The sequence below is a fragment of the Panthera uncia genome, chromosome C2, assembly GCF_023721935.1.
Source record: "Panthera uncia isolate 11264 chromosome C2, Puncia_PCG_1.0, whole genome shotgun sequence".
NCBI classification, from domain to species: domain Eukaryota; kingdom Metazoa; phylum Chordata; class Mammalia; order Carnivora; family Felidae; genus Panthera; species Panthera uncia.
Genome location: NC_064810.1, coordinates 6,101,169 through 6,127,193, shown reverse-complemented (window position 1 = coordinate 6,127,193; position 26,025 = coordinate 6,101,169). Strand labels below are relative to the sequence as shown.

At 39.8% G+C, this 26,025-nt stretch overlaps 1 protein-coding gene across 1 annotated transcript in view; it reads right to left on the bottom strand.

The window, feature by feature from the left end:
* Nucleotides 1-26,025, bottom strand: part of BRWD1 (bromodomain and WD repeat domain containing 1) — a 121,242-nt gene that overhangs the window by 40,047 nt on the left and 55,170 nt on the right. The window contains exons 18-22 of the mRNA XM_049629236.1: nt 21,703-21,888; nt 19,326-19,509; nt 15,310-15,403; nt 10,917-11,048; nt 1,058-1,152 (exon numbers count right to left, since the gene is read on the bottom strand). Of these exons, the coding sequence (XP_049485193.1) occupies nt 1,058-1,152; nt 10,917-11,048; nt 15,310-15,403; nt 19,326-19,509; nt 21,703-21,888 (691 nt within the window). The remainder of the gene's footprint in view (nt 1-1,057; nt 1,153-10,916; nt 11,049-15,309; nt 15,404-19,325; nt 19,510-21,702; nt 21,889-26,025) is intronic.

The following is a 26,025-nucleotide window of genomic DNA, read 5'->3' as shown; positions in this document are numbered from 1 at the left end:
TTGAGTCCTATTTGGAAGGGACGCTTTTCTAGACCTGGTGATGGCTATGCTGTGAAGAAAGAAAGATGTCCAGGTTTCTGGCACGAGCATCTGCCAAGGTGAACTTGGCATTTTATTTACCAAAAGGAGGAACAGATGTTAACATCTGGGTCCCATGAAATCTGGATCCCAAAACTAGAGGTCCATACATGCAATAACTGACAGTAAATAGAACGATGGTCTTACCACATACATTCTGGATACTGCTCTTTATGACTACAGCCCAAGACTACATTGTACACTGTGGGCTCAAATGTGTACAGTCAAACATACCCAAAAAACTTTCTATACACACAGCTGTTAATCCAGTTCTCTTCTTCTTTAATTTTTTTTTTTTTTTTTTTTTTTTTTTTTTAAAGAGACAGAGAGAGCACAAGCAGGGGAGGAGAAAGGAGGAGGCGGGTACAAAGGATCCCAAGCAGGCTCTGCAAGGACAGCAGTGAGCCTGACATGGGGCTTGAACTCATGAACCATGACATTGTGACCTGAGCCAGAGTCAGACGCTCAACCAACTGAGCCACCCAGGCGCTCCCAGTTTTCTTCTCCTTTTAATTGTACGAGAAACTCAACTGCCCTTCACTGACTGGTCCATCCAAGCCTAGGACTAGGCTGCTGAGCAGATGAAAACAATGAAAAGCAGGCACCTGGAGGGGTGCCCCAGCCTATGCAGGGGTTGCTGTGTGTGACTCCTGATCCTGGGGTTGTGAGTTCAAGCCCCACGCTGGGTGTGGAGCCTACTTAAAACAAAAAAAAATTTTTTTTTAATTTTTTTTTTTTTTTTTAACGTTTATTTATTTTTGAGACAGAGAGAGACAGAGCATGAATGGGGGAGGGACAGAGAGAGAGGGAGACACAGAATCAGAAGCAGGCTCCAGGCTCTGGGCCATCAGCCCAGAGCCCGACGCGGGGCTCGAACTCACAGACTGCGAGATCGTGACCTGAGCTGAAGTAGGACGCTTAACCGACTGAGCCACCCAGACGCCCCAAAACAAAAATTTTTTTAAGCAGTAGCAAGTACCTTGAACTTTCGCTGTCACTCTGACTCCTCCTGTCACTCCTCCACTCCTCTTCTTCAGAAGAGCAAGAACCTTCACTCTGATCACAGGAAGTCTCCTATGTGTCGGGGAAGAGGGGGGGATAAGATAAAATCCTCATCTTGAAGATTAAATAACACAAGAAAAGCCGCATTCCATTCTTACCATTTCAGGCAATCGGGCAATGAATATAATTAGATGAACTTCAAACAAAAAGTCAGTGTCTTTATTATATTCTTTTTCTTAGCAAGGCACAGGGCGACAGAGACAGAGACTCACCACTGCCGCTGACACAGTGGGCCCTTCTCTGTGTGAAGCTGAGCCAAGTCCATGTACATGTTTCCAGTGCCTGGACCTGGGTCACTGCAATAGGGGCACAGGGGCGTCTCATTCTACTTTCATTCCCTAATGGCCGATGACGCTGCGCATCTTTCCATACGATTACTTGCCATCTATGTATCTTCTCTGATGACGTGTCAGACTGTCTGATTTTTAAACTGGATTTTTTATTTTCTTATGAATACATTTTAAGAATTCATGGTATATTTTAAATAGAAGTCCTTTACCAGATAGGAGCTCTACCAATATTTTCTCCTGGTCTGTGGCTTGCGTTCTCTCCTAACAGTATCTTTCCCAGAGCAGGTTTTAATTGATGAAATCTAGCTTGTCATGTTTTCCTTTAACAGATCATGCTTTTGGTATTCTATCTAAAAAGTCACCGCCATACCCAAGGTCACCTACATTTTATTGCATGTTATCTTCTGGAAATTTTAAGTTTTGTGTTTTCCATTAAGCTTACGATCCATTTTGAGTCAATCTGTGAAAAGTATGTGTCTAGACTTTTTTAACATGTGGATGTCCAGTCATTCCAACACCATTTGTTGAAAAGACTCTGCTTTATCCATTGAGTTGTCTTTTGCTTTTTTGTCAAACACTGGTTGACCACACTTGCATTGGTCTATTTCTGGGTTTCCCTATTCTATTCCATTGATCTACTGTCTATTCTTTCACCAATACCACACTGTCTTGAAAACTACAGACTTGTTACGAACTCTCAATGTCAGGTACTATCAGTCCTCCAACTACGTTCTTCAGTACCCTGTTAGCTATTCTGGAGCTTTTTCCTCTCCAAATAAACTTTAGAATCACTTCACCAATATCCACAAAATTAACTTGCTGGGATCTTGATTGGAATTATGTTGAATCTACAGATCAAGTTAGGAAGAACTGACATCTTAACAAAAACACAGAACAAGAGGGACTCTCTCCTTCGTTGTTTATGGAAATGCAAACGTAACACAGCCACTTTGGATGACAGTTTGGAAGTTTCTTACAAAGCTAAACATAGCCTAATCATATCCAATAAACTTGCTCCTTGGTATTTATCCAAATGCGTTAAAAATATCCCCACAAAATCTGCACATGGAAGTTTACACCAGCTTTATTCATAATCGCCAAAACTTTGAGGTGCCTGGGTGGCTCAGTCAGTTAAGTGTCTGACTTCGGCTCAGGTCATGATCTTGAGGTTTGTGAATTCGAGCCTCGCGTAGGGCTCTGTGCTGACAGCTCAGAGCCTGGAGCCTGCTTCAGATTCTGTATTTCCCTCTCTCTCCGTCCCTCCCCTCCTCGTGCTCTGTCTCTTTCTCTCAAAAATAAATAAACAATAAAACAGAAAACAACAACAACAACAAAATAATTGCCAAAACTTAGAAGCATCCAACATGTCCTTTAGTAAGTAAATGAAATAATCTACGGTAAATTCAGACAATGGAATATTATTCAGTTCTAAAAAGAAATGAAATATCAAGCCACGAAAAGATACAAAGGAAACTTAAACTCATTATTACTAGAAAGTAGCCAATCTGAGGAGTATCTGCGTCAGACTTCAGCTCAGGTCATGATCTCATGGTTTGTGGGTTCAAGTCTCACATTGGGCTCTGTGCTGACAGCTCAGAGTCTGGAGCCTGCTTTAGACTGTGTCTCCCTCTCTCTCTGCCCCTCCCCCGCTCCTATCTCTCCCTCTCTCTCTCTTCCCCCGCCTCCCACCCTTCAGAAATAAACATTTAAAAAAATTGAAAGTAGCCTATCTGAAAAGGCTACATACTGCATAATCCAACTGTATGGTATTCTGGAAAAGTCTACAGAAACAGCAGAAAAATCAGTGGTGACCTACCAGTGGCTCAGGAGGAGAGAGAAAGGAATGACTAAGTGTAGCAAGGAGGTTTTCGGGCAGTGAAACTGTTATGGTAGAGACATAACATTATGCATTTGTCAAAATCCTCACAAATTGTGCAACACACAGAGATCCCTAACGTAAACCAGGAAATTGAGTTCACCAGCGGCAGCAGATGCACCACACTAACCCAGAAGTTACTACCAGGAGCAACTGTGTGCAGGAAAAAGAAGACATGGGAATTCAAGGTACTCACTGTGCGGTTTTTGTGTAAACCTAAAACTGCTCTAGGACAAAATTTTTTTTAAGTCAATAAAGGGAAGAGAGGGGAAGAAACAACTCTGTGATTCCCACAGCCCTAATGGTTGCAATCTACTTTAAGTTCTAATTATGGACACCAGGCAGGTACTTTTATTTTTTAATTTTTTTAAATGTTTATTTCTGAAGGAGAGAGAGACAGAGTGCTAGCGGGGGAGGGGCAGAGAGAGAGAGAGGGAGACACAGAATCGGACACAGGCTCCAGGCTCTGAGCTGTCACCTGAGTCTGACGCGGGGCTTGAACTCACTCAGGAAAGGCAAGATCGTGACCTGAGCCAAAGTCTGACGCTTAACCGATTTGAGCCACCCAGGCGCCCTAGGCAGGTACTTTTAAACTGAGACGTGACCTTTTACTGTAACAGCACTTACATTAGGAGCATCGAGAATGGATAATGAAAATGTCACTGACAACCAAAACTTAAAAGACAAAATCTAAAGTCAATATCTACTTTTATTTACTTCATTTGAACAGGCAAAATGTAGAATAAGTGTATTCTTTTTTAATGTTTATTTATTTTTGAGAGAGAGAAAGAACACAAGCAGGGTAGGGGGAGAGACAGGGGGACAGAGGATCTAAAGGCAACTCTGAGCTGTTAGCACAGAGCCCGACGTGGGACCTAAACTCACGAACCGTGAGATCATGACCTAATCTGAACTCAGATGCTTAACTGACTGAGCCATCCACGTGCCCCTGAAGTCAACATATTCTCAAAACTGTTTCTCAAAATGTGAGCCTCCTCCTATTCCAGGAGTCTGGCTTTTATGTCAAATGGACTTTTTTTTTTCATGACAGTGATAAAAGAAACTCTTAAACGCTACTACCTAGAAACCATGCATCCTCTGAAATGTCTTACATGTGTTATCCCAGTTCTCAAAACACCTCTGTAAACAGAGGAGGAGTTAACAAAACTAATGACATTAAGTTTCAGAGGCTTCCGATTTAACTTGACTATCAAGGCTGTGTGCATCTGCTTGTAACTCTGAGTTACTTAAAAAAAAAAAAAAAAAGTTCCTGATATTACACAAGCTTCAACCCCCACAAAGCCTGGATCTACCCTGCCTGTGTATTACCAGCTCTTCATCTATAGGGACACCCAAGACTAAGAAAAGTAAAATAACATGCCTAGGGTCACAGGAGGGTAAGTGTAGGAAGTAGAATTAGAAATCCAGCTAACTAGAAAGCCCTTACACATTTTCTACCATCAGTGCTTTCCAAACCAAAATGGAATGGAAACAACACGCATATACACAACACACCCCACACACACTCTCCCCATCTCTGCCCAGCCACACCACCACCCACCCCCTCCGCCACACCAGCTCCCCCACTGCAACAACACAGGTGAATGAATTCCTACCACTGGAGGTAAAACCCCCCACCAAGCCACAAGATTATGGTTTATTTTAAAAGGTCAAGTGGATTTAACATTCCACATTATCTATGTTTGTATTAGTTTAAAGCGTTTCCCCATTACTTGAAAATACACCAAACTAACAGATATAGAGAAAATTCTTAAGATTGATACACCAGTGATGATTTAAAAAGGAAAAAAAAAAATCTCCCGAATAGCCAAGGCAATCCTGCAAAAGAAAACCAAAGCTGGAGGCATCACAATGCTGGACTTCAAGATGTATTACAAAGCCATAATCATCAAGATAGTATGGTACTGGCACAAAAACTAACCCATATATCAATGGAACAGAATAAAGAATCCAGAAATGGGCCCACAAACATATAGCCAACTAATCTTTGACAAAGCAGGAAAGAATATCCAAGGGAAAAAAAGTGTCTTCATCAAATGGTATTGGGAAAACTAGACAGCAACATGCAGAAGAATGAACCTGGACCACTTTCTTAAGTGGCTATTTCAACTCAAAATGGATGAAAGACCTAAACAGAAGACCGGAAGCCATCAAAATCTTAGAAGAGAAAACAGGCAACAATCTCTTTGACCTCGGCCACAGCAACTTCTTACTCAACACATCTTCAGGAGCAAGGGAAACAAAAGCAAAAATGGACTATTGGGACCTCATCAACATAAAAAGCTTCTGCGTGGCAAAGGAAACAATCAACAAAACTAAAAGGCAATTGACGGAATGGGAGAGAAGATATTTGCAAATGACATATCAGATAAAGGGTTAGTATCCAAAATCAAACTCAACATCCAAAAAACAATCCAGTGAAGAAATGGGCAAAAGAGATGAATAGACACTTTTCCAAGGAAGACATCCAGATGGCTGACAGACACATGAAAAAATCTCAACATCACTCATCATCAGGGAAATACGAATCAAAACCACGGTAAGATACCAGGTCACCCGTCAGAATGGCTAAAATGAACAATTCAGGCAACAACAGATACTGGTGAGGATACAGAGAAGGGGGAATCCTTTTGCACTGCTGATGGGAATGCAAACTGGTGCAGCCACTCTGGAAAACAGGATGGAGGTTCTTCAAAACATTAAAAATAGAATTACCATATGATCCAGTAATTCCACTACTGGGTATTTATCCAAAGGATACAGGTGTGCTGTCTCAAAGAGGCACATGTACCCCAATGTTTATAGCAGCGCTATTGATGACAGCCAAAGTATGGAAAGGGCCCAAATGTCCATGAACAGATGAATGGACAAAGAAGATGTGGGGTGTGTGTGTGTGTGTACGTATGTATATATATATGTGTATATATGAGTATATACGTATATATGTATGTGTGTGTGTGTGTGTGTGTGTAGACACATATACACATACAACAAAGTATTACTTGCCAATCAGAAAGAATGAAATCTTGCCATTTGCAGCTACGTGGATAGAACTAGAGGATATTATGCGAAGCGAAATTAGACAAAGACAAATATATGACTTCACTCATGTGGAACTTAAGATACAAAACAGACAAACATAAAGGAAGGGAAACAAAAATAAGATAAAAACAGGGAAGGAGACAAACCATAAGAGACTCTTAAACAAGGAGAACAAACTGAGGGTTGCTGGAGGGGTTTGGTGGGCGAATGGGCTAAATGGGTGATGGGCATTAAGGAGGGCACTTGTTGGGTTTAGCACTGGGTGTTATACGTAAGTGATGAATCACTTGGTTCTACTCCTGAAATCAATATTCCACTATATGTTAAATAACTTGGATGCAAATTTTAAAAATTTATAATAAAAAAAAAGAAAAAGGAAAAAGAATCTATAATCAATCCTGGTATTTCAAAAAGAACACAACAAAATAAGCATTCGTTGATATTTTCTTAGCATAATAACATAGATATGCATACTATAGACACCTAAATTAAGGCGTCTCACTTAGTGTGAAAATGGTAGACATGTCTCCACCAAGAGGAATACGGTCCACTATCTCCACCACCATTCAACAATGTGCTGAAAGAACCAAGCAATGCAATTAGATAAGAGAGACCAATGGGAGGTATAAAAATTACCTTAGTAGGAAAACTAGTATTTTTTTAAAAAATTTTCTAATGTTTATTTATTTTTGAGAGAGAGACAGAGAGATATGGAGCATGAGTAGGGAAGGGGCAGAGAGAGAGGGAGACAGAATCTGAAGTGGGCTCCAGGCTCTGAGCTGTCAGCACGGGACTCAAACTCATGAACCGTGAGATTATGACCTGAGCCGAATTAAGACATTTAACCAACTGAGCCACCCAGGCACCCCAAAGGACAACTAAGTACTTGTACAAAGGAGAGGGTACCTAAATAAAAAAAACCTCAGATAATTCAATGATAAAATTAACTCAAAAGTTCGGTAACACAGCAAGATGTGTAAAAAAATTCAATCTACCAAAATCAGTAGCCTTCATCTCCACCAAGTCATAACCACTTAGAGGCTCTAATGGCAGAAAAGGAACGCAGCACCATATAAACTACAGATAAAGAACTAACATATCTGGTATATAAAGAACCTTTAGAAATTGCGGTGGGCACGGAGAGGACCAAAAACGTGATAGAGAAATGACCAAAGGACATAAATACATGTGCACAAAGATGAAAAAAAAAGACACTCTAAATATATGAAAAGATGTTCAACAACTTCACACATGACAAAGTCAAAATAAAACTATTCTGTGAAATAAACCAAAGATAAAAGGACAAATATCGTATGATTCCACTTACACGAGGTCCCTATAGTAGGCAAATTTACAGAGCTAGAAAGTAGGAGAGAGGTTACCACGGACGTACAGAAGGGAAAAAGGGAGTCAGTGTTTAATGAGTACAGTGTCTGTCTGGGATGATGAAAGAGTGCTAGAAACGTACAGTGGTAATGGTTGCACATACTTTAGATAGAGGTAACACTTTTGAAGTGTACACCGGAAAATAAAGTAGTACATTTTATAATTTTTCTCACTAAAAAAAAGCCAAAACATAAAAAAAATAAAACCACACTAAGACACCATCTCTCACCCATTAAACTGGCAAAGATTATCAAGTATAAAACACTCCGTTGGCTAACGGCTAAGAAAATCCATGTTGCTGGTGGCACCACCAGCAGGAAAGCCAAGTTGGAAGCTTCCTTCGGCAGCAACTTTTACCACTACTTCCTACAACTCAGAGGCATGTATCTTTAGACACTGCGATCCTATTCCCAGGATCGTACTCCCAAATGACGTCTCCATCAGCAAAAAACGACACACACAGACAAAAAGATTACTCACTGTGGCACTATTTATAATGAAAACACTGGAAACGTCCTAAATGGCCATAGGTAAGAGACTGGTTAAATAAACTGTTACAGTCCCACAATTGTATGATGCAAGTCTTGAAAGAAAGAGAGAAAGAGAGAAAGAAAGAGAGAAAGAGAGAACGAGAGAAAGAAAGAGAAAAAGAGAGAAAGAGAGAGAGAGAAAGAAAGAAAGAAAGAAAGAACGAACGAAAGAACGAACGAACCATGGAGGAGATATTTAAAAACGAACATGGGGGGGGCCACCTGGGTGGCTCAGTCGGTTAAGCGTCCGACTTCGGCCAGGTCATGATCTCACAGACCGTGAGTTCGAGCCCCGCGTCAGGCTCTGTGCTGACAGCTCAGAGCCTGGAGCCTGTTTCAGATTCTGTGTCTCCCTCTCTTTCTGCCCCTCCCCTATTCATGCTGTGTCTCTCTCTGTCTCAAAAATAAATAAACGTTAAAAAAAAATAAAAAAATAAAAATAAAAACGAACATGGGGGCGCCTGGGTGGCTCAGCTGGTTGAGCGTCTGACTTTAGCTCAGATCATGATCTCACAGCTCTGTGAGTTTGAGCCCCGCATTGGGCTCTGTGCTGACAGCTCGGAGCCTGGAGCCTGCTTCAGATTCTGTGTCTCCCTCTCTCTCCACCCCTAACCCACTCGCATTCTGTCTCTGTCTCTCTCAAAAGTAAACAAACATTAAAAAAAAAAAAAAAAAAACGGACATGGAGTGAGTTCAAGAATATTTTAAGTGGAAAAAAAAGAATACTTAGTATCAATGTAATAGAGGTGTTTAATTATAAGACTTATTAAATGGAAAGCTTTCGTTAAATTTATTGGGTGCACATAATTAAATGAATTGAAAAGGGCAAAGAACTGGTATTTCTAGTTAACATTTTAAGTGGACTGCTAGCTGATTATAATAAATTACACTAAAATATTAAAAAAGAAAGAAAATTTTAAGTGAAAAAAGCCATGGAGTGAAAAGTGCCAAGAGCATCTATAGTATGCTATATTTTGTGTACAAAAGGAGAAACAATAAAATGTACACATATCTGATTGAACGTATGAAGAAAAACACAGGAAGCATAAACCAGAAACTAGGGAAGATGGGTGGGAACGTTTACCATAATTATCCAAAACTATTAAGAAAGGGTTAAAATGTTCAATTCACTGTAAAAAGAAGAAAATAATGTAAAAAAGTCTCCTTACATAAAACACAATTAGTTACTTTAACAGGCTGATGATAACAGCAGCTAGCATTATTGGATATTAGACACTATCTTAAACACTTTACAATCAATCGAGTTCTTACATCTCTGAGGAATACACGCTACCACTGACTGCTTTTACAGATCTGGCCAGAGACCCAGAAAGGTTAAACAACTTGTCCAAGTGGAAGAATTTAGATTTAACCTCAAACCCTCTGCTCAACTATTACCTCAGTGCTTTACAGAAGAATTAAATCAATTGTTCATCAATACAGAACATTTCAAACCTTCAAACAATAGTGATTAAAAAATGTCAACATTCTATCATTAAATTTTCAACACTCTTTACAAAAACATTGGCTTCTTAAAAAAAGCAAATCAAAGGAAGACCAGTAATTCCATGTGATAATCGAGAAGGGGTTAGAGAGAGGCTTAGATTGGACAGCAGCACAAGCAACAAAGTAAAAACAAATCAACTGGACTTCATCAAAATGTAGAACTTTCCTTCAAAGGAAACCATTGAAGAAGTGAAAAGCCAGTCCCTCAAATGAGAGAAAATAAATGCAAGTCCTACGGCCGACAACAGACTCACATCCAGAAAAAAGAGCTTTCACAGCAATAAAAAAAGACAACAAAAGTGATAAACGGACAAGAGATTGGCACAGACATTTCTCCAAAGATAGACAGGAAATAAGCACACGAAAACATGTTCCATTATCATGAATCATTAGGGAAATGTATCAAAAGCAATGAGCTACCCCTTCACACCCACCAGGACAGCTAAAATCTAAAGTACATGTAGACAATGCCAAGTGCTACCAAGGATGTGGTGAAACTGGAATCCTCCTCCATTACCGATGGGAATATAAAACAATGCAGTTGCTTTGGAAAACACTCCAGCAATTCCCCAAAAGGTTAAACACAGAGTCACCACATGACCCAGCAAACTGACTTGTAGATATACATCCAAAGGAAACAAAAGCTTGTGTTCAAACAAAAACCTGTATGTTAGTAAGGTGCATTATTCGTAACAGCCAAAACGAAGTATGGATACATGCTACACGTGGACCAGCCTTGGAAACATTATGCCAACTGCAAAAAGCCCGTCCTCCCACCATCATACTGTAGGGTTCCATTTATATACAACGCACAGAACAGGTCAATCATTCCACAGAGACAGAAAGATTAGTGATTGTCAGGAGCTGAGAGAGGTGGGCTGGGGAGTAACTGCAAATGAGTACAGGGTTTCGTTTGAGAGTCCATGAGGATTTTGAAATTAAAAAGTGGTGATGACGGGACAATCCCGTTAACATATTACAACTGCTGGGTCACACGCTTGTACGGTTCAAGTATCTCAACAGAGCCGTTCCCGATTCATCCTAGTCCCTTGGTAGATTCAAAGGAAGAGACTGAAGACAAATTATTTAGCATCATTTTATACATTTTAAAGTTAGGAAACTCACGTGTCTTCCAGAGCTCGAAGATTCATTTCCAGAAGACAGCTCAAGCCGCCCAAGATTTCTTCGACTGTAATTCAGGCGCCTGCGCCTGCACGTCCTCTGCCGGGACTGGGACAGCAGCGCCAGCGACTCACACTGAAACAGAAACGCGCACGTGGAACCAGCATCCAGTAAGTGCCATCGCCCGCAAGACCCATGTCCTTTCACATTCCGAAAAGGATTTAAGGCAAAAATAACGAATAATGATAGTTCAAAAATATACAAATACGCATGTAGTTAAATTAAACTTGGTGGTTTTACTTTTAAGGTACTTAGAAGACGTGGCTAAATGAGGCACGTTAGATCGGCATTTTCCAAACTAAATTATAAGTTAACTATTTTGCCATTAATAAGATCATAACAACAATAACCCAAGATACCACTTTAAAATATCTAATTTAGGGGCCCTGCGTGGCTCAGTCAGTTAAGCGTCCAACTCTTGGTTTTGGCTCAGGTCATGATCTCCGTTTCGTGGGTTCATGCCCCACATCGGGCTCCGCACTGACAGCATGGAGGCCACTTGGGATTCTCTGTCTCCCTCTCTCTGCTTCTCCCCCACTCGTGCTATTTCTCCCTCTCTCTCTCTCTCAAAACAAACTTTAACAGAAATAAAACATGTATCTTCGAAGTGAAAAGTATATATTCACGTATCATGATGCTGTCACCAACACTAATGAACATATCCCTGTTGTATACACAGAGAGAAAGATCTGAAATAATCCTCAAATATTAACCCAACTTATTTCCAGATTTTAATTTTTGGAGGATTTATTGTTGTCAGTACTTTTCAGCTCTGTGTGAATTTTTAAAATACCATATTTTATCAAAACAAAATACATATTTAAATAATCCTTAAAAATCATCCAAATAAAACAGACGACACTTCTTCTAAAGGGCGGAGGGAGCACGCTATTGCTCAGACCCAGTCGTGTGTGAAAGCATATATTCCTTGAACTGATACACAAGTTAATTTTCACATTAGTACCTTCGGTTAGATAATCAGTGGTGTGTTTTATCATTTCATTATGCCTCTGGCCGATTTTCAAATGAACTGTGCTTTCCTTAATTTGTCCGTATTGATTTTCGTTAAAGAAAAAAACACCTATTAGTGAGTTCCACGACGGAAATTTTTAAACACAGGTGGGCCAAACCTACCATTAAGAAACTCTTGCAAAATATCCATTTTTTAAAATAAGTTTGAGGGCATTATACACTCAAACGAGCCTATAAAGAATTATAGGAGCAAGATAGAAAAAGAGTGTAAACAGTAAAAGATAACCCTACAATTTCACTCCAGAAGAGGGAGCTGAAGGGTTCAGCAGGTAAGCAAAAAACCAAGAGACTAAACTCAGGAGTTAGGCTAACAAAAAATTGCAATTTAGAGCCTTCTATGTGTAGAACACTGCAGGCTTTGGCTCTTAAGGATCAAAGGGTACTGCCTAGACTGATCGGTAAACTGCAGATAAACAGTAATCCAAAATAATTACAGCCCCATCCTTGTTGCGATTAAGGCAATACAGGCTTGACAGTGGCCTTAGCAGCTCACCATAAGCAGATGTAAATCCTCTCTGGGGGAAGAAGTATCATCCCAGGCTTCAAATTATCTCTAGCTTTAACATTCAATCAAAACCATAGGCAACAAAGAATATAAACAAAAAAAAAAATGAGAAAAAAATCAACAAGCAATGGAAACAGGGGAACAAGATACTGAAATAATGAAATCAGCAGACATGGATTTTTAAAAATAACCATGGCTGATTTTCAAGAAGTTAAAATAATGAGAACTTCACCAGAAAACTGAAAGCCCCAAAAAAGGGACCAAGTAAAAATTATGAACTGAAAAATACAGTAACAAAACTAGGTTTAACAGCAGATTACACACGGCTAAAAGAACTAATGAACTGCAATATAGGTCAGGAGAAAAAAAAAAAATCAGAATAACAGCTAACAACCTAACAAAAAGAAATCAATAGCAAAAGTCTAACATACATGTAACTGCAGTATCAGGAAGAAGAAGGAAACACATTCCATGCAAACACTAGCCAAAGGAAAGCTGGCATAGCTGTATAAAGAATTTGGAGAAGGGGCACCTGGGCGGCTCAGGCTGTTAAGCATACAACTCTTGACTTTGACTCAGGGCATGATCTCATGGTTCATGGGATCAAGCCATGCATCGGGCTCTGCACTGACAGTGTGGAGCCTGTTTGGGATCCTCTCTCTCTGCCCCTCCTCTGCTTGTGCGAGTGATGCTTGCGCGCGCGCGCGCTCGCTCTCTCTCTCTCTCTCTCTCTCTCTCAAAATAAATAAACATTAAAAAAGAGTTTGGAGAGTAAAACATTACAAGAAATAAGGGGTGAAGATTCATACTGAGAAAATGTTCAATTCAACAGGGAAAAAGGAAATTCTACATGTGCACATACCAAACAATATAGCTGCAAACCGTATTAAGAAAAACAAATCAAAACAGAAATTTGTAAAGATAATGAGATTTTAACATATCTCACTATAGGTAGGGAGTGCAATCAGTTTGAAATGGCATGTGACATTAACTAAGTGGAATATACACATATTCCATGATCTAAAAATTTCACTCCAAGGCATAGATTAAAATATACAAAGAGATACCAAGAGATACGTACAAAATGCTGACAGCAGAATTATTACTAATAGTCAAAATATGAAAACAATCCAAATGTCTTTCAAGAACAGACTGAATAAATGGCAGTATGTTCATCAAGGGAATACTATACAACAAACAATGAAAATAAATGAACTTCAACTACTCACAACAACACGGATAAATCTCACAAGGTCAAATGATTAAGCCAGATACAAAAGAATGCAGAATGTAGGATTCCACTTAGATCAGTGTTTCTCGATGTTTTTGCATTATCATTACCGTACAGGAAACTTGGAACAGTTTCCTAATTTGCTCCCCCACAAGATGTAATGCTGCAGATATATGTCATCAGTGTTTACATAGTGTATATATCCAAGCTTTGTACATAAGAAGACTAAGTATAAAGTTTAGCCTTTTTACTCAATACAGGATTAAGAATAATCATAATTTTTGACTTAAAGGTAAAATTGAAAATTTTAAAGAACTTCATACATTTAACTTCATAACTATTTCTTGAGTAATTTTAATATAATTTAATTACATAGATTGTAATATATCAAGTAACATATCCAAATTAGAAAACCGTGACTACATAAGGAACAGCAATGTAATCAGTTTTTAAAATCTTTCAATACTTACTTTTTCTAGCAAAAATAAAACAATCAAAGAATTTATCAGTTACTTATAACTTATTTTAGTAAATTTAACTTTCAAATTTTTTCATGAGAAAACATCCTAACTCAGGCCAAAGATATTCATTTAGATAGTCAACATTTTTTTCTTTTCAGTACCTGACATGATGAGTTGAATCACTTTTAAATTAAATAAAAAGGTAACAGGCACCTGGGTGGCTCAGTCGCTTAAATATCCAACTCTTGGTTTCAGCTCAGGTCATGATCTCAGTGAGTTTGAACCTTGCAAGCATCGGGCTCTGTGCGATAGCGCGGAGCCTGCTTGGGATCCTCTCTCTCTGCCCCTCCATCACTACTAATTCTCTCTCTCTCTCTCTCTCTCTCTCAAAATAAGTAAACTTCCTAAAAATTAATTAGAATCAAGCTTCAATGACAAGGCACATAATGGCAGCCATCAGTGTGTGCACAGGCCATCGGTCGTGACGTTGAACGGTCAACTGCGAGCAAGTCCACAAAGTTTTGCAGCGCTGATCTTGCATACATTTTGTGCACCTTCCATGCATCAGTGTTAACACTGCTCATGTGATGTGCATGAAAATCCAAATAGAGAAACTAAATATTATGGACAAAGATTTTCTTCAGCAGGATGAAGTTTTGGAGGGTCTAAATTTTTTTTTACAGATTTTTTGGAACTGCATCATCAGGATAAACTGCAGAAACAGACAAAGCTAACCAGCAGTTTTAGAAGTCAAACGAAAGGCTAGCTGTGGATGCAGTGAGTAGGGACGGACCTGCCATGCTTGAGATAAGCCCAGAACATTCCAATTCTTGACCTGAGTGGTCACCACACAGGAATTTTCTGGAATCCTTTACCACTGGTAGCCAGCCATTGGGCTACTTACTCCTCTCAAGTTTCAGACTACTCTTTCCCAACAGCTGTACAAGTTTATGCCCCTTATTTTAAATCCCAAACAGAAGACCTTGAGCAAGAAATATTCTACTTCAGGCAAAAGGTACTAATATTCTCAAGGATCAAAAAAATAAAAGTACAAATTCAGTTTAATTTCCAATTTGCTTATTCCTCAGAAAACAGAATTTCGGTTACCTTCTGTGTGAGCTGGAGAGTCTTCCTTTTTCTTCCTATTATATAAAGATTTCTTTCCTCTTCACCCTTCTCTATTCTGAAGTCTTCCAATTTCCTACAAATATAAGTATCCAGTTATACTGGTTAATGAACTGATGGATAAGTAAAGGGTATAAAGAGGAAAAACTAATCATTACGATTTGGGGCACCATCAGCTTATATGCTTTTTAAACTAATACAAAAAATCCCTAAAGTTCTAATAAAACAAGTCAAGCTATACTTTATGTTAGAAACGGAATATGGGGCGCCTGGGTGGCTCAGTCAGTTGGGCATCCGACTTGAGCTCAGGTCATGATCTCACAGTTTGTGGGTTCGAGCCCCATATCGGGCTCTGTGCTGACAGCTTGGAGCCTGTTTTGGATTCTGTGTCTCCCACTCTCTGCTTCTCTCCTGCTCATGCTCTGTCTCTCTCTCTCTCAAAAATAAATAAATATTTTTTTAAAAAATTAAAAAAAAAAAAAAAGAAACATAATATAATCTCAGAGGCAGTTAGCAGGTCTTATTTTTCACACTTAATACAGAGATGTTTGTATTTTCACAGACCCCAATACAACCAACTCAAATAGAATCTTTCACATTAGCTACTCAATCTTCCTGTAAATTGGGCAAGACTACAATCCTTTTCTCTGAAGAAACAATAAAAACAGAATCCTCCTCCAAACTTATTCAAACTGCATGTTTTGTAATTGGTAGAAAACCAGAATGGCCGTGTTACTACTGCTTCTAATCACCTATATTTCTCACAGGATACAAAACAAAGATTATGTTCCTGCGACCGATCTCAAAGCAGGGGACCTTCCACCATGAGGAATGTACTGAACAAAGTTCAGTTTCCTCCTCCGTGGTGAGAGAATCCAGGTGACTGAATGTCCCTTTTCTCTAACTTGAATGCTGCTGAAAACATATGGCTTTGTGTTTTATGTTCACTTTAAAACCCCTCTTGGGCCAGTTTCAAAACAGACATATGGGCCACGGCCCGAGACACAACTAGACGCTCAAATGAGTCTGCACGCAAATGCCGGTAAGTAAGAACTCGATTCTACAGAAATTGCTTTTTTCTCAGGATCCACCTCTGGCTCACACTCAGATGCCAACAGAACAATGCTGCATCCACAGGGCAGCTCTAAATCAGACTCGGCCCTTCACACGTTCTCAGTTTCACCAACTGTACATATATTTAAGGAACTATGGAATTCCTACCCCATAGCTGTACGCTTCCCTTTGCTTTGAAAACGAACCACCACATACACTTCATTCTCAATCACTAACATGGCTGAGAACATGCTAGGAACATGCTAGGCCTTCGTGAGTACAGTATCATCTTCAACGGTGTGCAGCTGCCATCCCACACCTAAATGAGACGTCAGTTAAGAAAAGCGGTATCAGAAAGATCATAGGATGAGCACAATTAGAATGAATACAACGGACAGAGTCTCCACTATTCCTGAATTAAGACAAACTACATGTCTGAGATCTAGCCCCAACCGGAACTGCGTCTACTAGGAAGCAGGACTGTGTGCTCCTGGTTCTGCATGGGAGGATCACTGATTTTCTCACACTTTCATCTATCACCTAAATTTTTCACAAGGGACACGGAACTACTTTTATAGCTGGGAAACAAAATTTTAATTTTCTCGATCTTCATCAAGTGCCACTCTAATTAATTAATTACAAGTTATGTAAAATTCCCATTGCTTCCACTTGTAAGGACTGTCATCAAGAGCACCGACCGTTGCTAGATCGCTTAGCGCCCCATTGTAAAATCTCACGTGTATTTTAGAATACAGCACTATGAGGAGCTACGCTCTTCTTCGGGAAATTTTTATTATAGCAGACAGCTAGTTGGTGCAAAAACTGCATTCTCCTTTTCTTCCTTTGAAACAGATCTGTTTTTATCTAGGTAGGCTCTTTGCTGCCCTAAATAGAAACCATCACCTAGCCTCCTCTGTAGCTAAGTACAGCCATAGGACGACAACATTCTGGGCAATGAATTATGAGCAGAAGATCTCATGTGCAACCATGATAGCTGCTTAAATCAAGTTTCCTCAACAAATGTCCTTTTTGCCTCAGTCTCTCCCTTCTTCTGACCTAAACCTCACTCTCCACCACAAAGGCAGACATGATGGCTACCGTAATAAAGACCAGCTATCTTGGACATAACTGTTTCCAGTGTTTCATCTGAAGAGAATAAATAAGAATAGAGGAATTATTTTCGGGGCGCCTGGGTGGTTCAGTCAGTTAAGCATCTGACTCCTGGTTTCGGCTCAGGTCATGATCTCACAGTTCGTGAGTTCAAGTCCCACACCAGGAACCGTGCTGACAGCACAGAATCTGCTTGGGATTCTCGGTCTCCCACTCTCTCTGCTTCTCTCTTTCTCACTCTCTCAAAATAAATAAATACTAAAAAAAAAAAAAAAAAAAAGGAGAAAGAACTATTCTTCAGGTCTTTCACTCTTGATACTGGTTTGCTTCCCTTGGTTCTGACAACAAAAAGTATCCCAAAGTGACACTTTTGGTTCTGATGACCATGCAACTCAGACACAATTTTAAGGATTAATGATAGCATAGTACATACGTGATGGTGATTTTCTGTATTTCTCATCCCAATACCAGATTTTGCTTTCCATTATTTTACGGTGTATTTATAAACATTCTTAAATTCACCATACAGTATGTAAGTACTACATTCCTCCACCAATCACCGAAACTCTTTGGCCTAAACACATGAAGGACGCACTTTTACAAAACCATCTTCAAGGCATTAGTTACTAGGAGATAGAAGATAACGGAATACTGAACATTTCAGTTATCACTGAAAAGCAGTATTTGCTATGTCCATTGCATTAACTCAAAAATCAGTAGTTATACTCAGTAGCAAGGAAGACCCTACTGCCCAGATTATAATTATGAAATACTTCCCACTAAAAGAAAACAGGGCTACTTAAGAGAAAAGAATGACTCTACATCCAAGACGAGAAATTCACAAGATGAACTCCAACACCTTGCCACGTCTGATAGCAGGGATGGTACAGAAAGATACTACAGTCATTTCAAAAGGACTAAAGAGCCAACTTGAAGAGGCTCCTCCTGGCTAGAGGTGGAAAAACTTAAAAATCAATAAAGATATTAGAAATAAACTAAATCGCAGCAGTGTGATTTATACAGCGAAAACCCCAAAGACAAATTGGTCAACGCTGGAGGATGAAAGGGAGTAAATCTTCGTCTTGAAGGTAAATAAAGCAAAATAAACATCTATCTTGTCTTTTCTATATGAACTTTACTATTAGATAATCAAACAGCACATCCGGGTAAATTTCTCTTTTAGAAGTACCCACTGTAACAAATGAAGACTTCAAAGAGTTGAGTGATCAGTTTTATGACCCCTGATGAATTAATGAACCTAACCAGTGAGTTCCCATGCCTGCCAGTGTCACAAAAAGAGAATACTTATTATGTGCCTTTTGACAAAATTATGCCACTTTAAGAAATAGTCTTGCAAAAAACTAAAAACATTTATGACATGAGACAATTGGAAATTTAAACACTGGACATTTGGTTCTACTGAGGAATTATTTTTCTAAGGTATGACAATAGCACTGTGGTAATAACTGAAAACAATCCCTGATCTTTTAGAGAGATATATATATATATATATATATCTTTTAGGCATATTTTTAAACAAAATTATATACCTGGGATTTATTTCAAAATAACACTAAAGGGACAAAAGCAGGTATTTGTAAAGATGGAACAGGAATACGAAAAACAATTTACAAAAAAGTAACCACAGTAAAAACTTCAAGAACAATTTCAACATTTTCCTACCACAAGGAAACCAGATTCCAACCCATTACTAAAATATACTTATGTGATTATTTACACCACTAATGGGGTTAAAAAAAAAAAAAAAGTGTAAATAACCACATAGATATATTTTTGTAAAAAGAAACAATATTAAGAGATATCCTAAAACAAACCTAAATATGCCTAGTGGTACCTCTGGTACAACCACTCTTCGTTTCCAAGCCTGCAGGTCACGCTCAGTAGCAATCTGACTGCGTGGAGCATTCTGATGCATCTGACGAACACCTTCCACTTGTCCACTACGACGCAGACCAATATTTGGAGGGGACTGGATGTCTAAGCTCAGTCTTCTAAAACCTACAAAAAAGAAACGCCAAAACTGATTCCAAGAGAAATTTCAGTCTAATATGCATTTAACACATAATAAGCATATACACTCCACCCAGTAAGACACAAACCAAAAATAAAGATACAAACCAAAACTACAAATCCAAAACACTTTGTCAGAAAGTATCCTAATGAGACAAGATCAATATACAGAACACAGAACAAACATCTACTCACTTCAATTTCCATTACTAGACTTTCTGGAATTTTTTAATGCATAGATATTTTCTATTATAATGCTATATTTGCATTCGTAAAACCCTTCCTTGCCTTTTTCAGAACCATACACTAAAAACACATCTTTTTGGAAAAATTAGCATTGCAGAGAGCCTCCTCAAACTGTGGTGGCTCTATAACAAGAGCTCGAACAACATTACCTGTGACTTTAAGAGATAATCTGAGCCACTCAGGCAGGCTAGCTGCCAGAGTGGATATCAAAACTTCAACAAAATGCAGAGCAGGGCAATGCTGGCCGCACCTGAATTAGAGCTAAGAGAATGGATGACAAGGCAACACAGACAACAAGGCTTAGTGAGCCCTAAACCTGTGCAGAGCTGATTAGGTGGGCCACAGGAGACAGGGCAACCTCTCACAAGCTGGAAGTCAGCTGGATGGAGGACAGAGACCAGCGTGGTGGCAGGTGTCCCAGGTAAAGTGCTTGTTTTCTTAAACCACTGGAGGAAGGGACTTCTGCTATTAATGCAACAGAGAAACTGGGGGCTGTATCCTTGCCTGCAGGAGGCTATAACATTCTTCTTCACCTCTGCCAGCTCTCCTTGCCCAGGGCAAAATCCACGTGGCTAAACACACCCCTGCCTTCTTCTAGCTACAACATTCTGTTTACCGATCAAATGTGAACCAATTTGCATTGCACGACACACCATACTCTGCCTAAAAGGCAAAGTGATAGTGTAAATTCAAACATTTACATTAAAACAAACTGCCATTTAAGAAACATGTTTTGAATTCAGAACCAACAATAAATCCTAAATCTGAATGCTCGAGTAATACTATTATTCTCCAACACTGTGAAGAAAACATATGCACAGGGTCTCCTATCATCACATGAGAACTAACTCAAGTGGTCATAAACAGATTCATTACAAAGACTGTTATTCCGCACCGTGGAGTACCATGATGCTACGAAAATGGATGAGGAAGCGCTATGAGTGGATGTGGAGTGATTTCTAGAATATATCATCGAGGAGAAAAAGCAAAGCTGAGAAGAATGCATATGCATCAACTGTGCGGTATTCCTGCCTAAAATATTTAACCTGCCTGTTGGAGAATTTTTCTTTTACGTAGACAGGAAGAAACATTTGGCGAAAATGATACTGAAATTTGTGGCCAAGTAACCCATGCAGGTGTGACACAGCAGGGATGATTTTTGTGGTACTCAAGGCTTCTCTAACGTTCCACAGGCATTTATCTTCCCCAGAAGGAGTTTCCATTTGCTGAACAACTGCCTGCTCCTCGACAGGAGTTCCCCCACTGAGGAACTATATTACTACTATATGCCAGTCTCAAGAACTTTGCCCTACAAATTCATTTCAAGCCTTCCGATTCCAGAAGAAACATTTAGTGCTCTACCCAACTAATTTTTTTTTAATTAAAAGTATTATTTATTTTCTGAATATTTATTTTTGGGAGACAGAGAGACAGAGTGTAAGCAGGGGAGGGGCAGAGAGAGGGGAGACCCAGAATCCGAAGCAGGCTCCGGGCTCCGAGCTGTCAGCACAGAGCCTGATGTGGGGCTCCAACCCACGAAGCGTAGGATCATGACCTGGGTCGAAGTCGGACGCTTCACCGACTGAGCCACCCAGGCACCCCGTTAACTAAAAGTATTTAAAGGGAAACCTACAACTGTAATTTTCCCTTTAAAAAAAAAATACTTTGTTCTTTACTCATTTAATATAATTTTGTAAATACTCTTATTTAGGAGCAAAAAAAAAGTTTCAATAAACTTCGAAGTACTTGAAAATCCAACGTCCATTTGCTGGCACATCAACTTTACAAAAGCCTAGTGAAGTCCCCTCCAGGCTACTGCTACCTAAGCTGTAAAAGCACACTGCTGAAAATTTTTCACTGCATGTACCGGACAGTGACTTCATTTCCTCTTAGATTTCAGTCATGTTAAGACGCAACAGCTCTCATCTATCCTACCTCTTCGGGGTGTTTCTTCCCCACTGGGAAGTCCACTTGGAACGGTATCGTGATCTGCTCCCAGTCTCTGATCCTGCTGCTGCTGTAACTGTCTTATCATCCCATCCAGAACACTGGACTCGGGGCTGCGTTCACCATTATCATTGGTTTGGAGGCTTATAATTTGTTCAATCACCTCTCCATCACCTGTAAATTCAATGAATGAATACAAAACCATAATATACACGAACAGGAAAACAAACTCAGTAGAGTGCAATTAAAGTTATCATTAGCAATTCTCAGATTTCTTTTCAAAAATAAGCAGTTAAAGATATCCTATATATTTATAACTAATTGAGACAGACGAAAGACTCAAAACAAACAAAACCCTTCTTTATACCCAACAGCACAAAAACCTCCATAGAGCCTCTGAAACCCCTGAAGTGAGCAAACAGAAACACGCTTCTGTAGAAGCTTTATTTTGCTGTTTCACACTAAAGCTACCCTACCCTCACCTTATAGAAGATAGGTTTCATTAAACTCTCATTTGCAAGGTCTCTGACAAGACCAGAGCAACAATGTGTGATTTCTCCTCTACTCTCTTAATAAAACAAAAAGAGGGGCGCCTGGGTGGCTCAGTCGGTTAAGCGGCCGACTTCGGCTCAGGTCATGATCTCGTGGTCCGTGAGTTCAAGCTCCACGTCAGGCTCTGTGCTGACAGCTCAGAGCCTGGAGCCTGTTTCCGATTCTGTGTCTCCCTCTTTCTCTCTCTGACCCTCCCCCGTTCATGCTCTGTCTCTCTCTGTCTCAAAAATCAATAAAGGTTAAAAAAAAATTTTTTTTAACAAAACGAAAAGAGTAATACTATTCAACAAACTGCAGCTATACTACACCTGCCTCTCCCACTAAGCTGAAGGTGCTCCTTTAGGTGCTGTTTTATGCTTTTAGCAGAGCCAGTACACGTGATTCTTCAACTACAAAATCAGATTTTTTTCAGTGTCTTTGCTTCTCTATTTTTTTTTCTTTTTTTATGTTTTTATTTATTTTTGAGAGAGAGACAGAGCACAAGCAGGGGAGGGGCAGAGACAGAGGGAGACACAGAATCCGGAGCAGGCTCCAGTCTCTGAGCTGTCAGCACAGAGCCCAACGAGGGGCTCAAACCCGTGAAACGGGAGATCGTGACCTGAGCTGAAGTTGGAGGCTCAACTGACGAGCCACCCGGACGCCCCTTTGCTTGTTTATTTTTCACCTAACAGGTTCAGTTAGTATCAATGGATGAAAAGTGTCAGATGGTTGTGGGATCTGGCAATTTATTTGCATCCTACTACCTGAGTTAGATTCCCTTATATCTCATGGATAACATCTCCATTTACCGTGGCAATCAATAAAGAACTTACAAGAGTTAAATATCATAACTAGGACTGTCTTAAAACCACTAACATTTTTTAATACTTTCAAAACATGAGCTAGAAAGCAAAAAGAGGAGCCCTAATCTAAAAAGATAAAAAGATTTTAATTTGAATTGGGAACAAAGATTCCTAAGACCACAACACGGAACCAAAGGGAAAACAGTAGAAAAGGAGACTTCTAGTCCTCTCCTCCTCCCTGCAAAATCCCATAGTCTATATAACTTTTCTTTCACAGCACAGAATATTTATATATAACTTGGCAAATATCATCAGAATAACTGTTTCTAGCTGGCATAATGCTATTCAAACACTGAAATATTAACATGAAGGCTTATGTGCTACAGGAACTGCCCTCCCACTGGAAAGTACAACAACCCTAGAAAAACAAGGGCTTTCAGAAACTGGACAACAGATATACAGGACTGTAATCCCCAAGAGAAGATAAACAATGGAGTCTAGCCTTTTGATTACTCCGGGGAACAGCCTCGAAGCAGCTTCCAGAAGAGGAAACCCAAACAGCATCCAGAGGTCTCACTGAGTGAAGGAGACAGAGATCAGAGCTTGGGAGCAGAGGGAAAGACAACAATACGCAGGGCTGAACACCACAGAAGAATGAATTCTACAGAAAGCTCAGAGATGTACAGTGAGGTTCAATCGATTATTTGACTAAATAATGATATGTGTACACACTGGGTAAAACTCTACCATACTAGGGGAAAAAACATGAAAAAGCAGTATCCCAAAAAATTCCCAGAGCTCTCACTGAGCTGGAAATAGTCCATGTTCCCAACAGCCTGAATAAAGAAACTTCAGAATATACAGAATTGTTTAATGCATACTTCCAATTTTAAAACTCAGAATATTTAAACGTGTGTTCAACACAATGAAGAATACAATGACTGCTAGTGCTTTGGTGCCAGAAGTTTTACACACCATTGCCTGGGTATCATCAGTGCAAATGTCAACACTATAAAAAAAGGTAACTGATATTTCCATATTATTATGAAAATAGTTGTGAACTTGGAAGACCCCACAAAAAAGGTCATGGATAAAACTACAGGTCTGCAAATCACACACTGGCAATTCTTGTCCTACAGCAACCATTAAAAATAACTAAAACAAACAAGTATTGCCAGTAAGCCATTAATTAGTGAAGATAATATGAAATACTAAAAAGTAATCAATTTCAAACAAGGCAGGAAAAAAAGAATGGCATAAAGAACAGAAAGGATAAAGAGAAAAAAACAGCAAAATGGTAGAGAATTAACCCTGACCATGCTAATAGTTATATTAAACGTAAATGGTCTACATTTTTCAATTAACAGATAGGTTGTCAGATTGCATTGGTGCCTACAAGAAATCGGTTTTAATATAAAGAAACAAACTGGCTATAAAAACTGAAAAGACACACCATGACAATACTAATCAAAATTGGTTGGATTAGTATATTGATACAAAACAAAAAAATAGGGGCGCCTGGGTGGCTCAGTCAGTTGAGCATCTGACTCTTGATTTCAACTTAGGTCATGATCCCATGGTTCATGGGTTTGAGCCCCTATCAGGCTCTGTACTGACAGTGTGGATCCTGCTTGCGATTCTCTCTCTCCCTCTCTCTCTGTCCCTCCCTGGCTCATGAGCGCACGTGCGCGCGCGCTCTCTCTCTCTCTCTCTCTCTCAAAATAAATAAATAAACATTAAAAACAAAACCAGAAACAAAAAAATAGTCTTCAAAAGAAGAAATACTACCAAGGAAAAAGGAACAATTCATAATGATAAAGGAATTAATTCACCAAGAGGACAATCTGAAATGTGTCTGCACCTAATAAAAGAACTTTAAAATATATATAAGATAGAACCAAACAGAGAAATAAGACAAACCCACACGATAGATATTTTAGCACTCCTTATTAATAACCCCAAATGGAAAAAAGTCACGTCTGTCAAATGTTAGTAAAGGGATAAGTGAGGGTATATGCATACAGTGGTGTACTATCAACAAACAGGAACAAACAACTGATATGTGCAACAACAAAAATGAATCTCAAAAGCACCATGCTGGGCCGCCTAGGTGGCTCAGTCGGTTGAGCAGTTGAGCATCAGAATCTTGATTTCCACTCAGGTCATGATACCAGGGTTGTGGCATTGAGCCCTGTGTCAGGCTCCATGCTAAGCTTGGAGCCTGCTTAAGATACTCTCTTCCCCCTCTCTCTCTGCCCCTTCCCCACTCACATGCACACATTCTCTCTCCCCACCCCAAAAATATTAATAATAATAATGATAATAAAGATAAAATTTTTAAATTAAAAAATTTTTTTACATTTGTTTATTTTTGAGAGAGAGATCGTGCACAAGTGGGAGAGGGGCAGAGAGAGAAAGAGACAGAGAATCCAAAGCAGGTGCCAGGCTCTGAGCTGTCAGCACAGAGCCTGACGAGGGGCTTGAACTCACAAACCGTGAGATCGTGACCTGAGCCGGACGCTAGACCGAGGCACCCAGGCACCTCAAATTTTAAAAATTTTTAAAAAGGCACCATGCTGGGGTGCCTGGGTGGCTCAGTCGGTTTCGTGTCCGACTTCGGCTCAGGTCATGATTTCATGAGTTCGAGCTCTGCACTGGGCTCTGTGCTGACAGCTTAGAGCCTGGAGCCTGCTTTGGATTCTGTGTCTGCCTCGCTCTCTGCCCCTACCTCACTCATGCTCTCTCTCTGTCTCTCAAAAATAAACATTAAGGGGCGCCTGGGTGGCGCAGTCGGTTAAGCGTCCGACTTCAGCCAGGTCACGATCTCGCGGTCCGTGAGTTCGAGCCCCGCGTCAGGCTCTGGGCTGATGGCTCGGAGCCTGGAGCCTGTTTCCGATTCTGTGTCTCCCTCTCTCTCTGCCCCTCCCCCGTTCATGCTCTGTCTCTCTCTGTCCCAAAAAATAAAAATAAAAAAAAA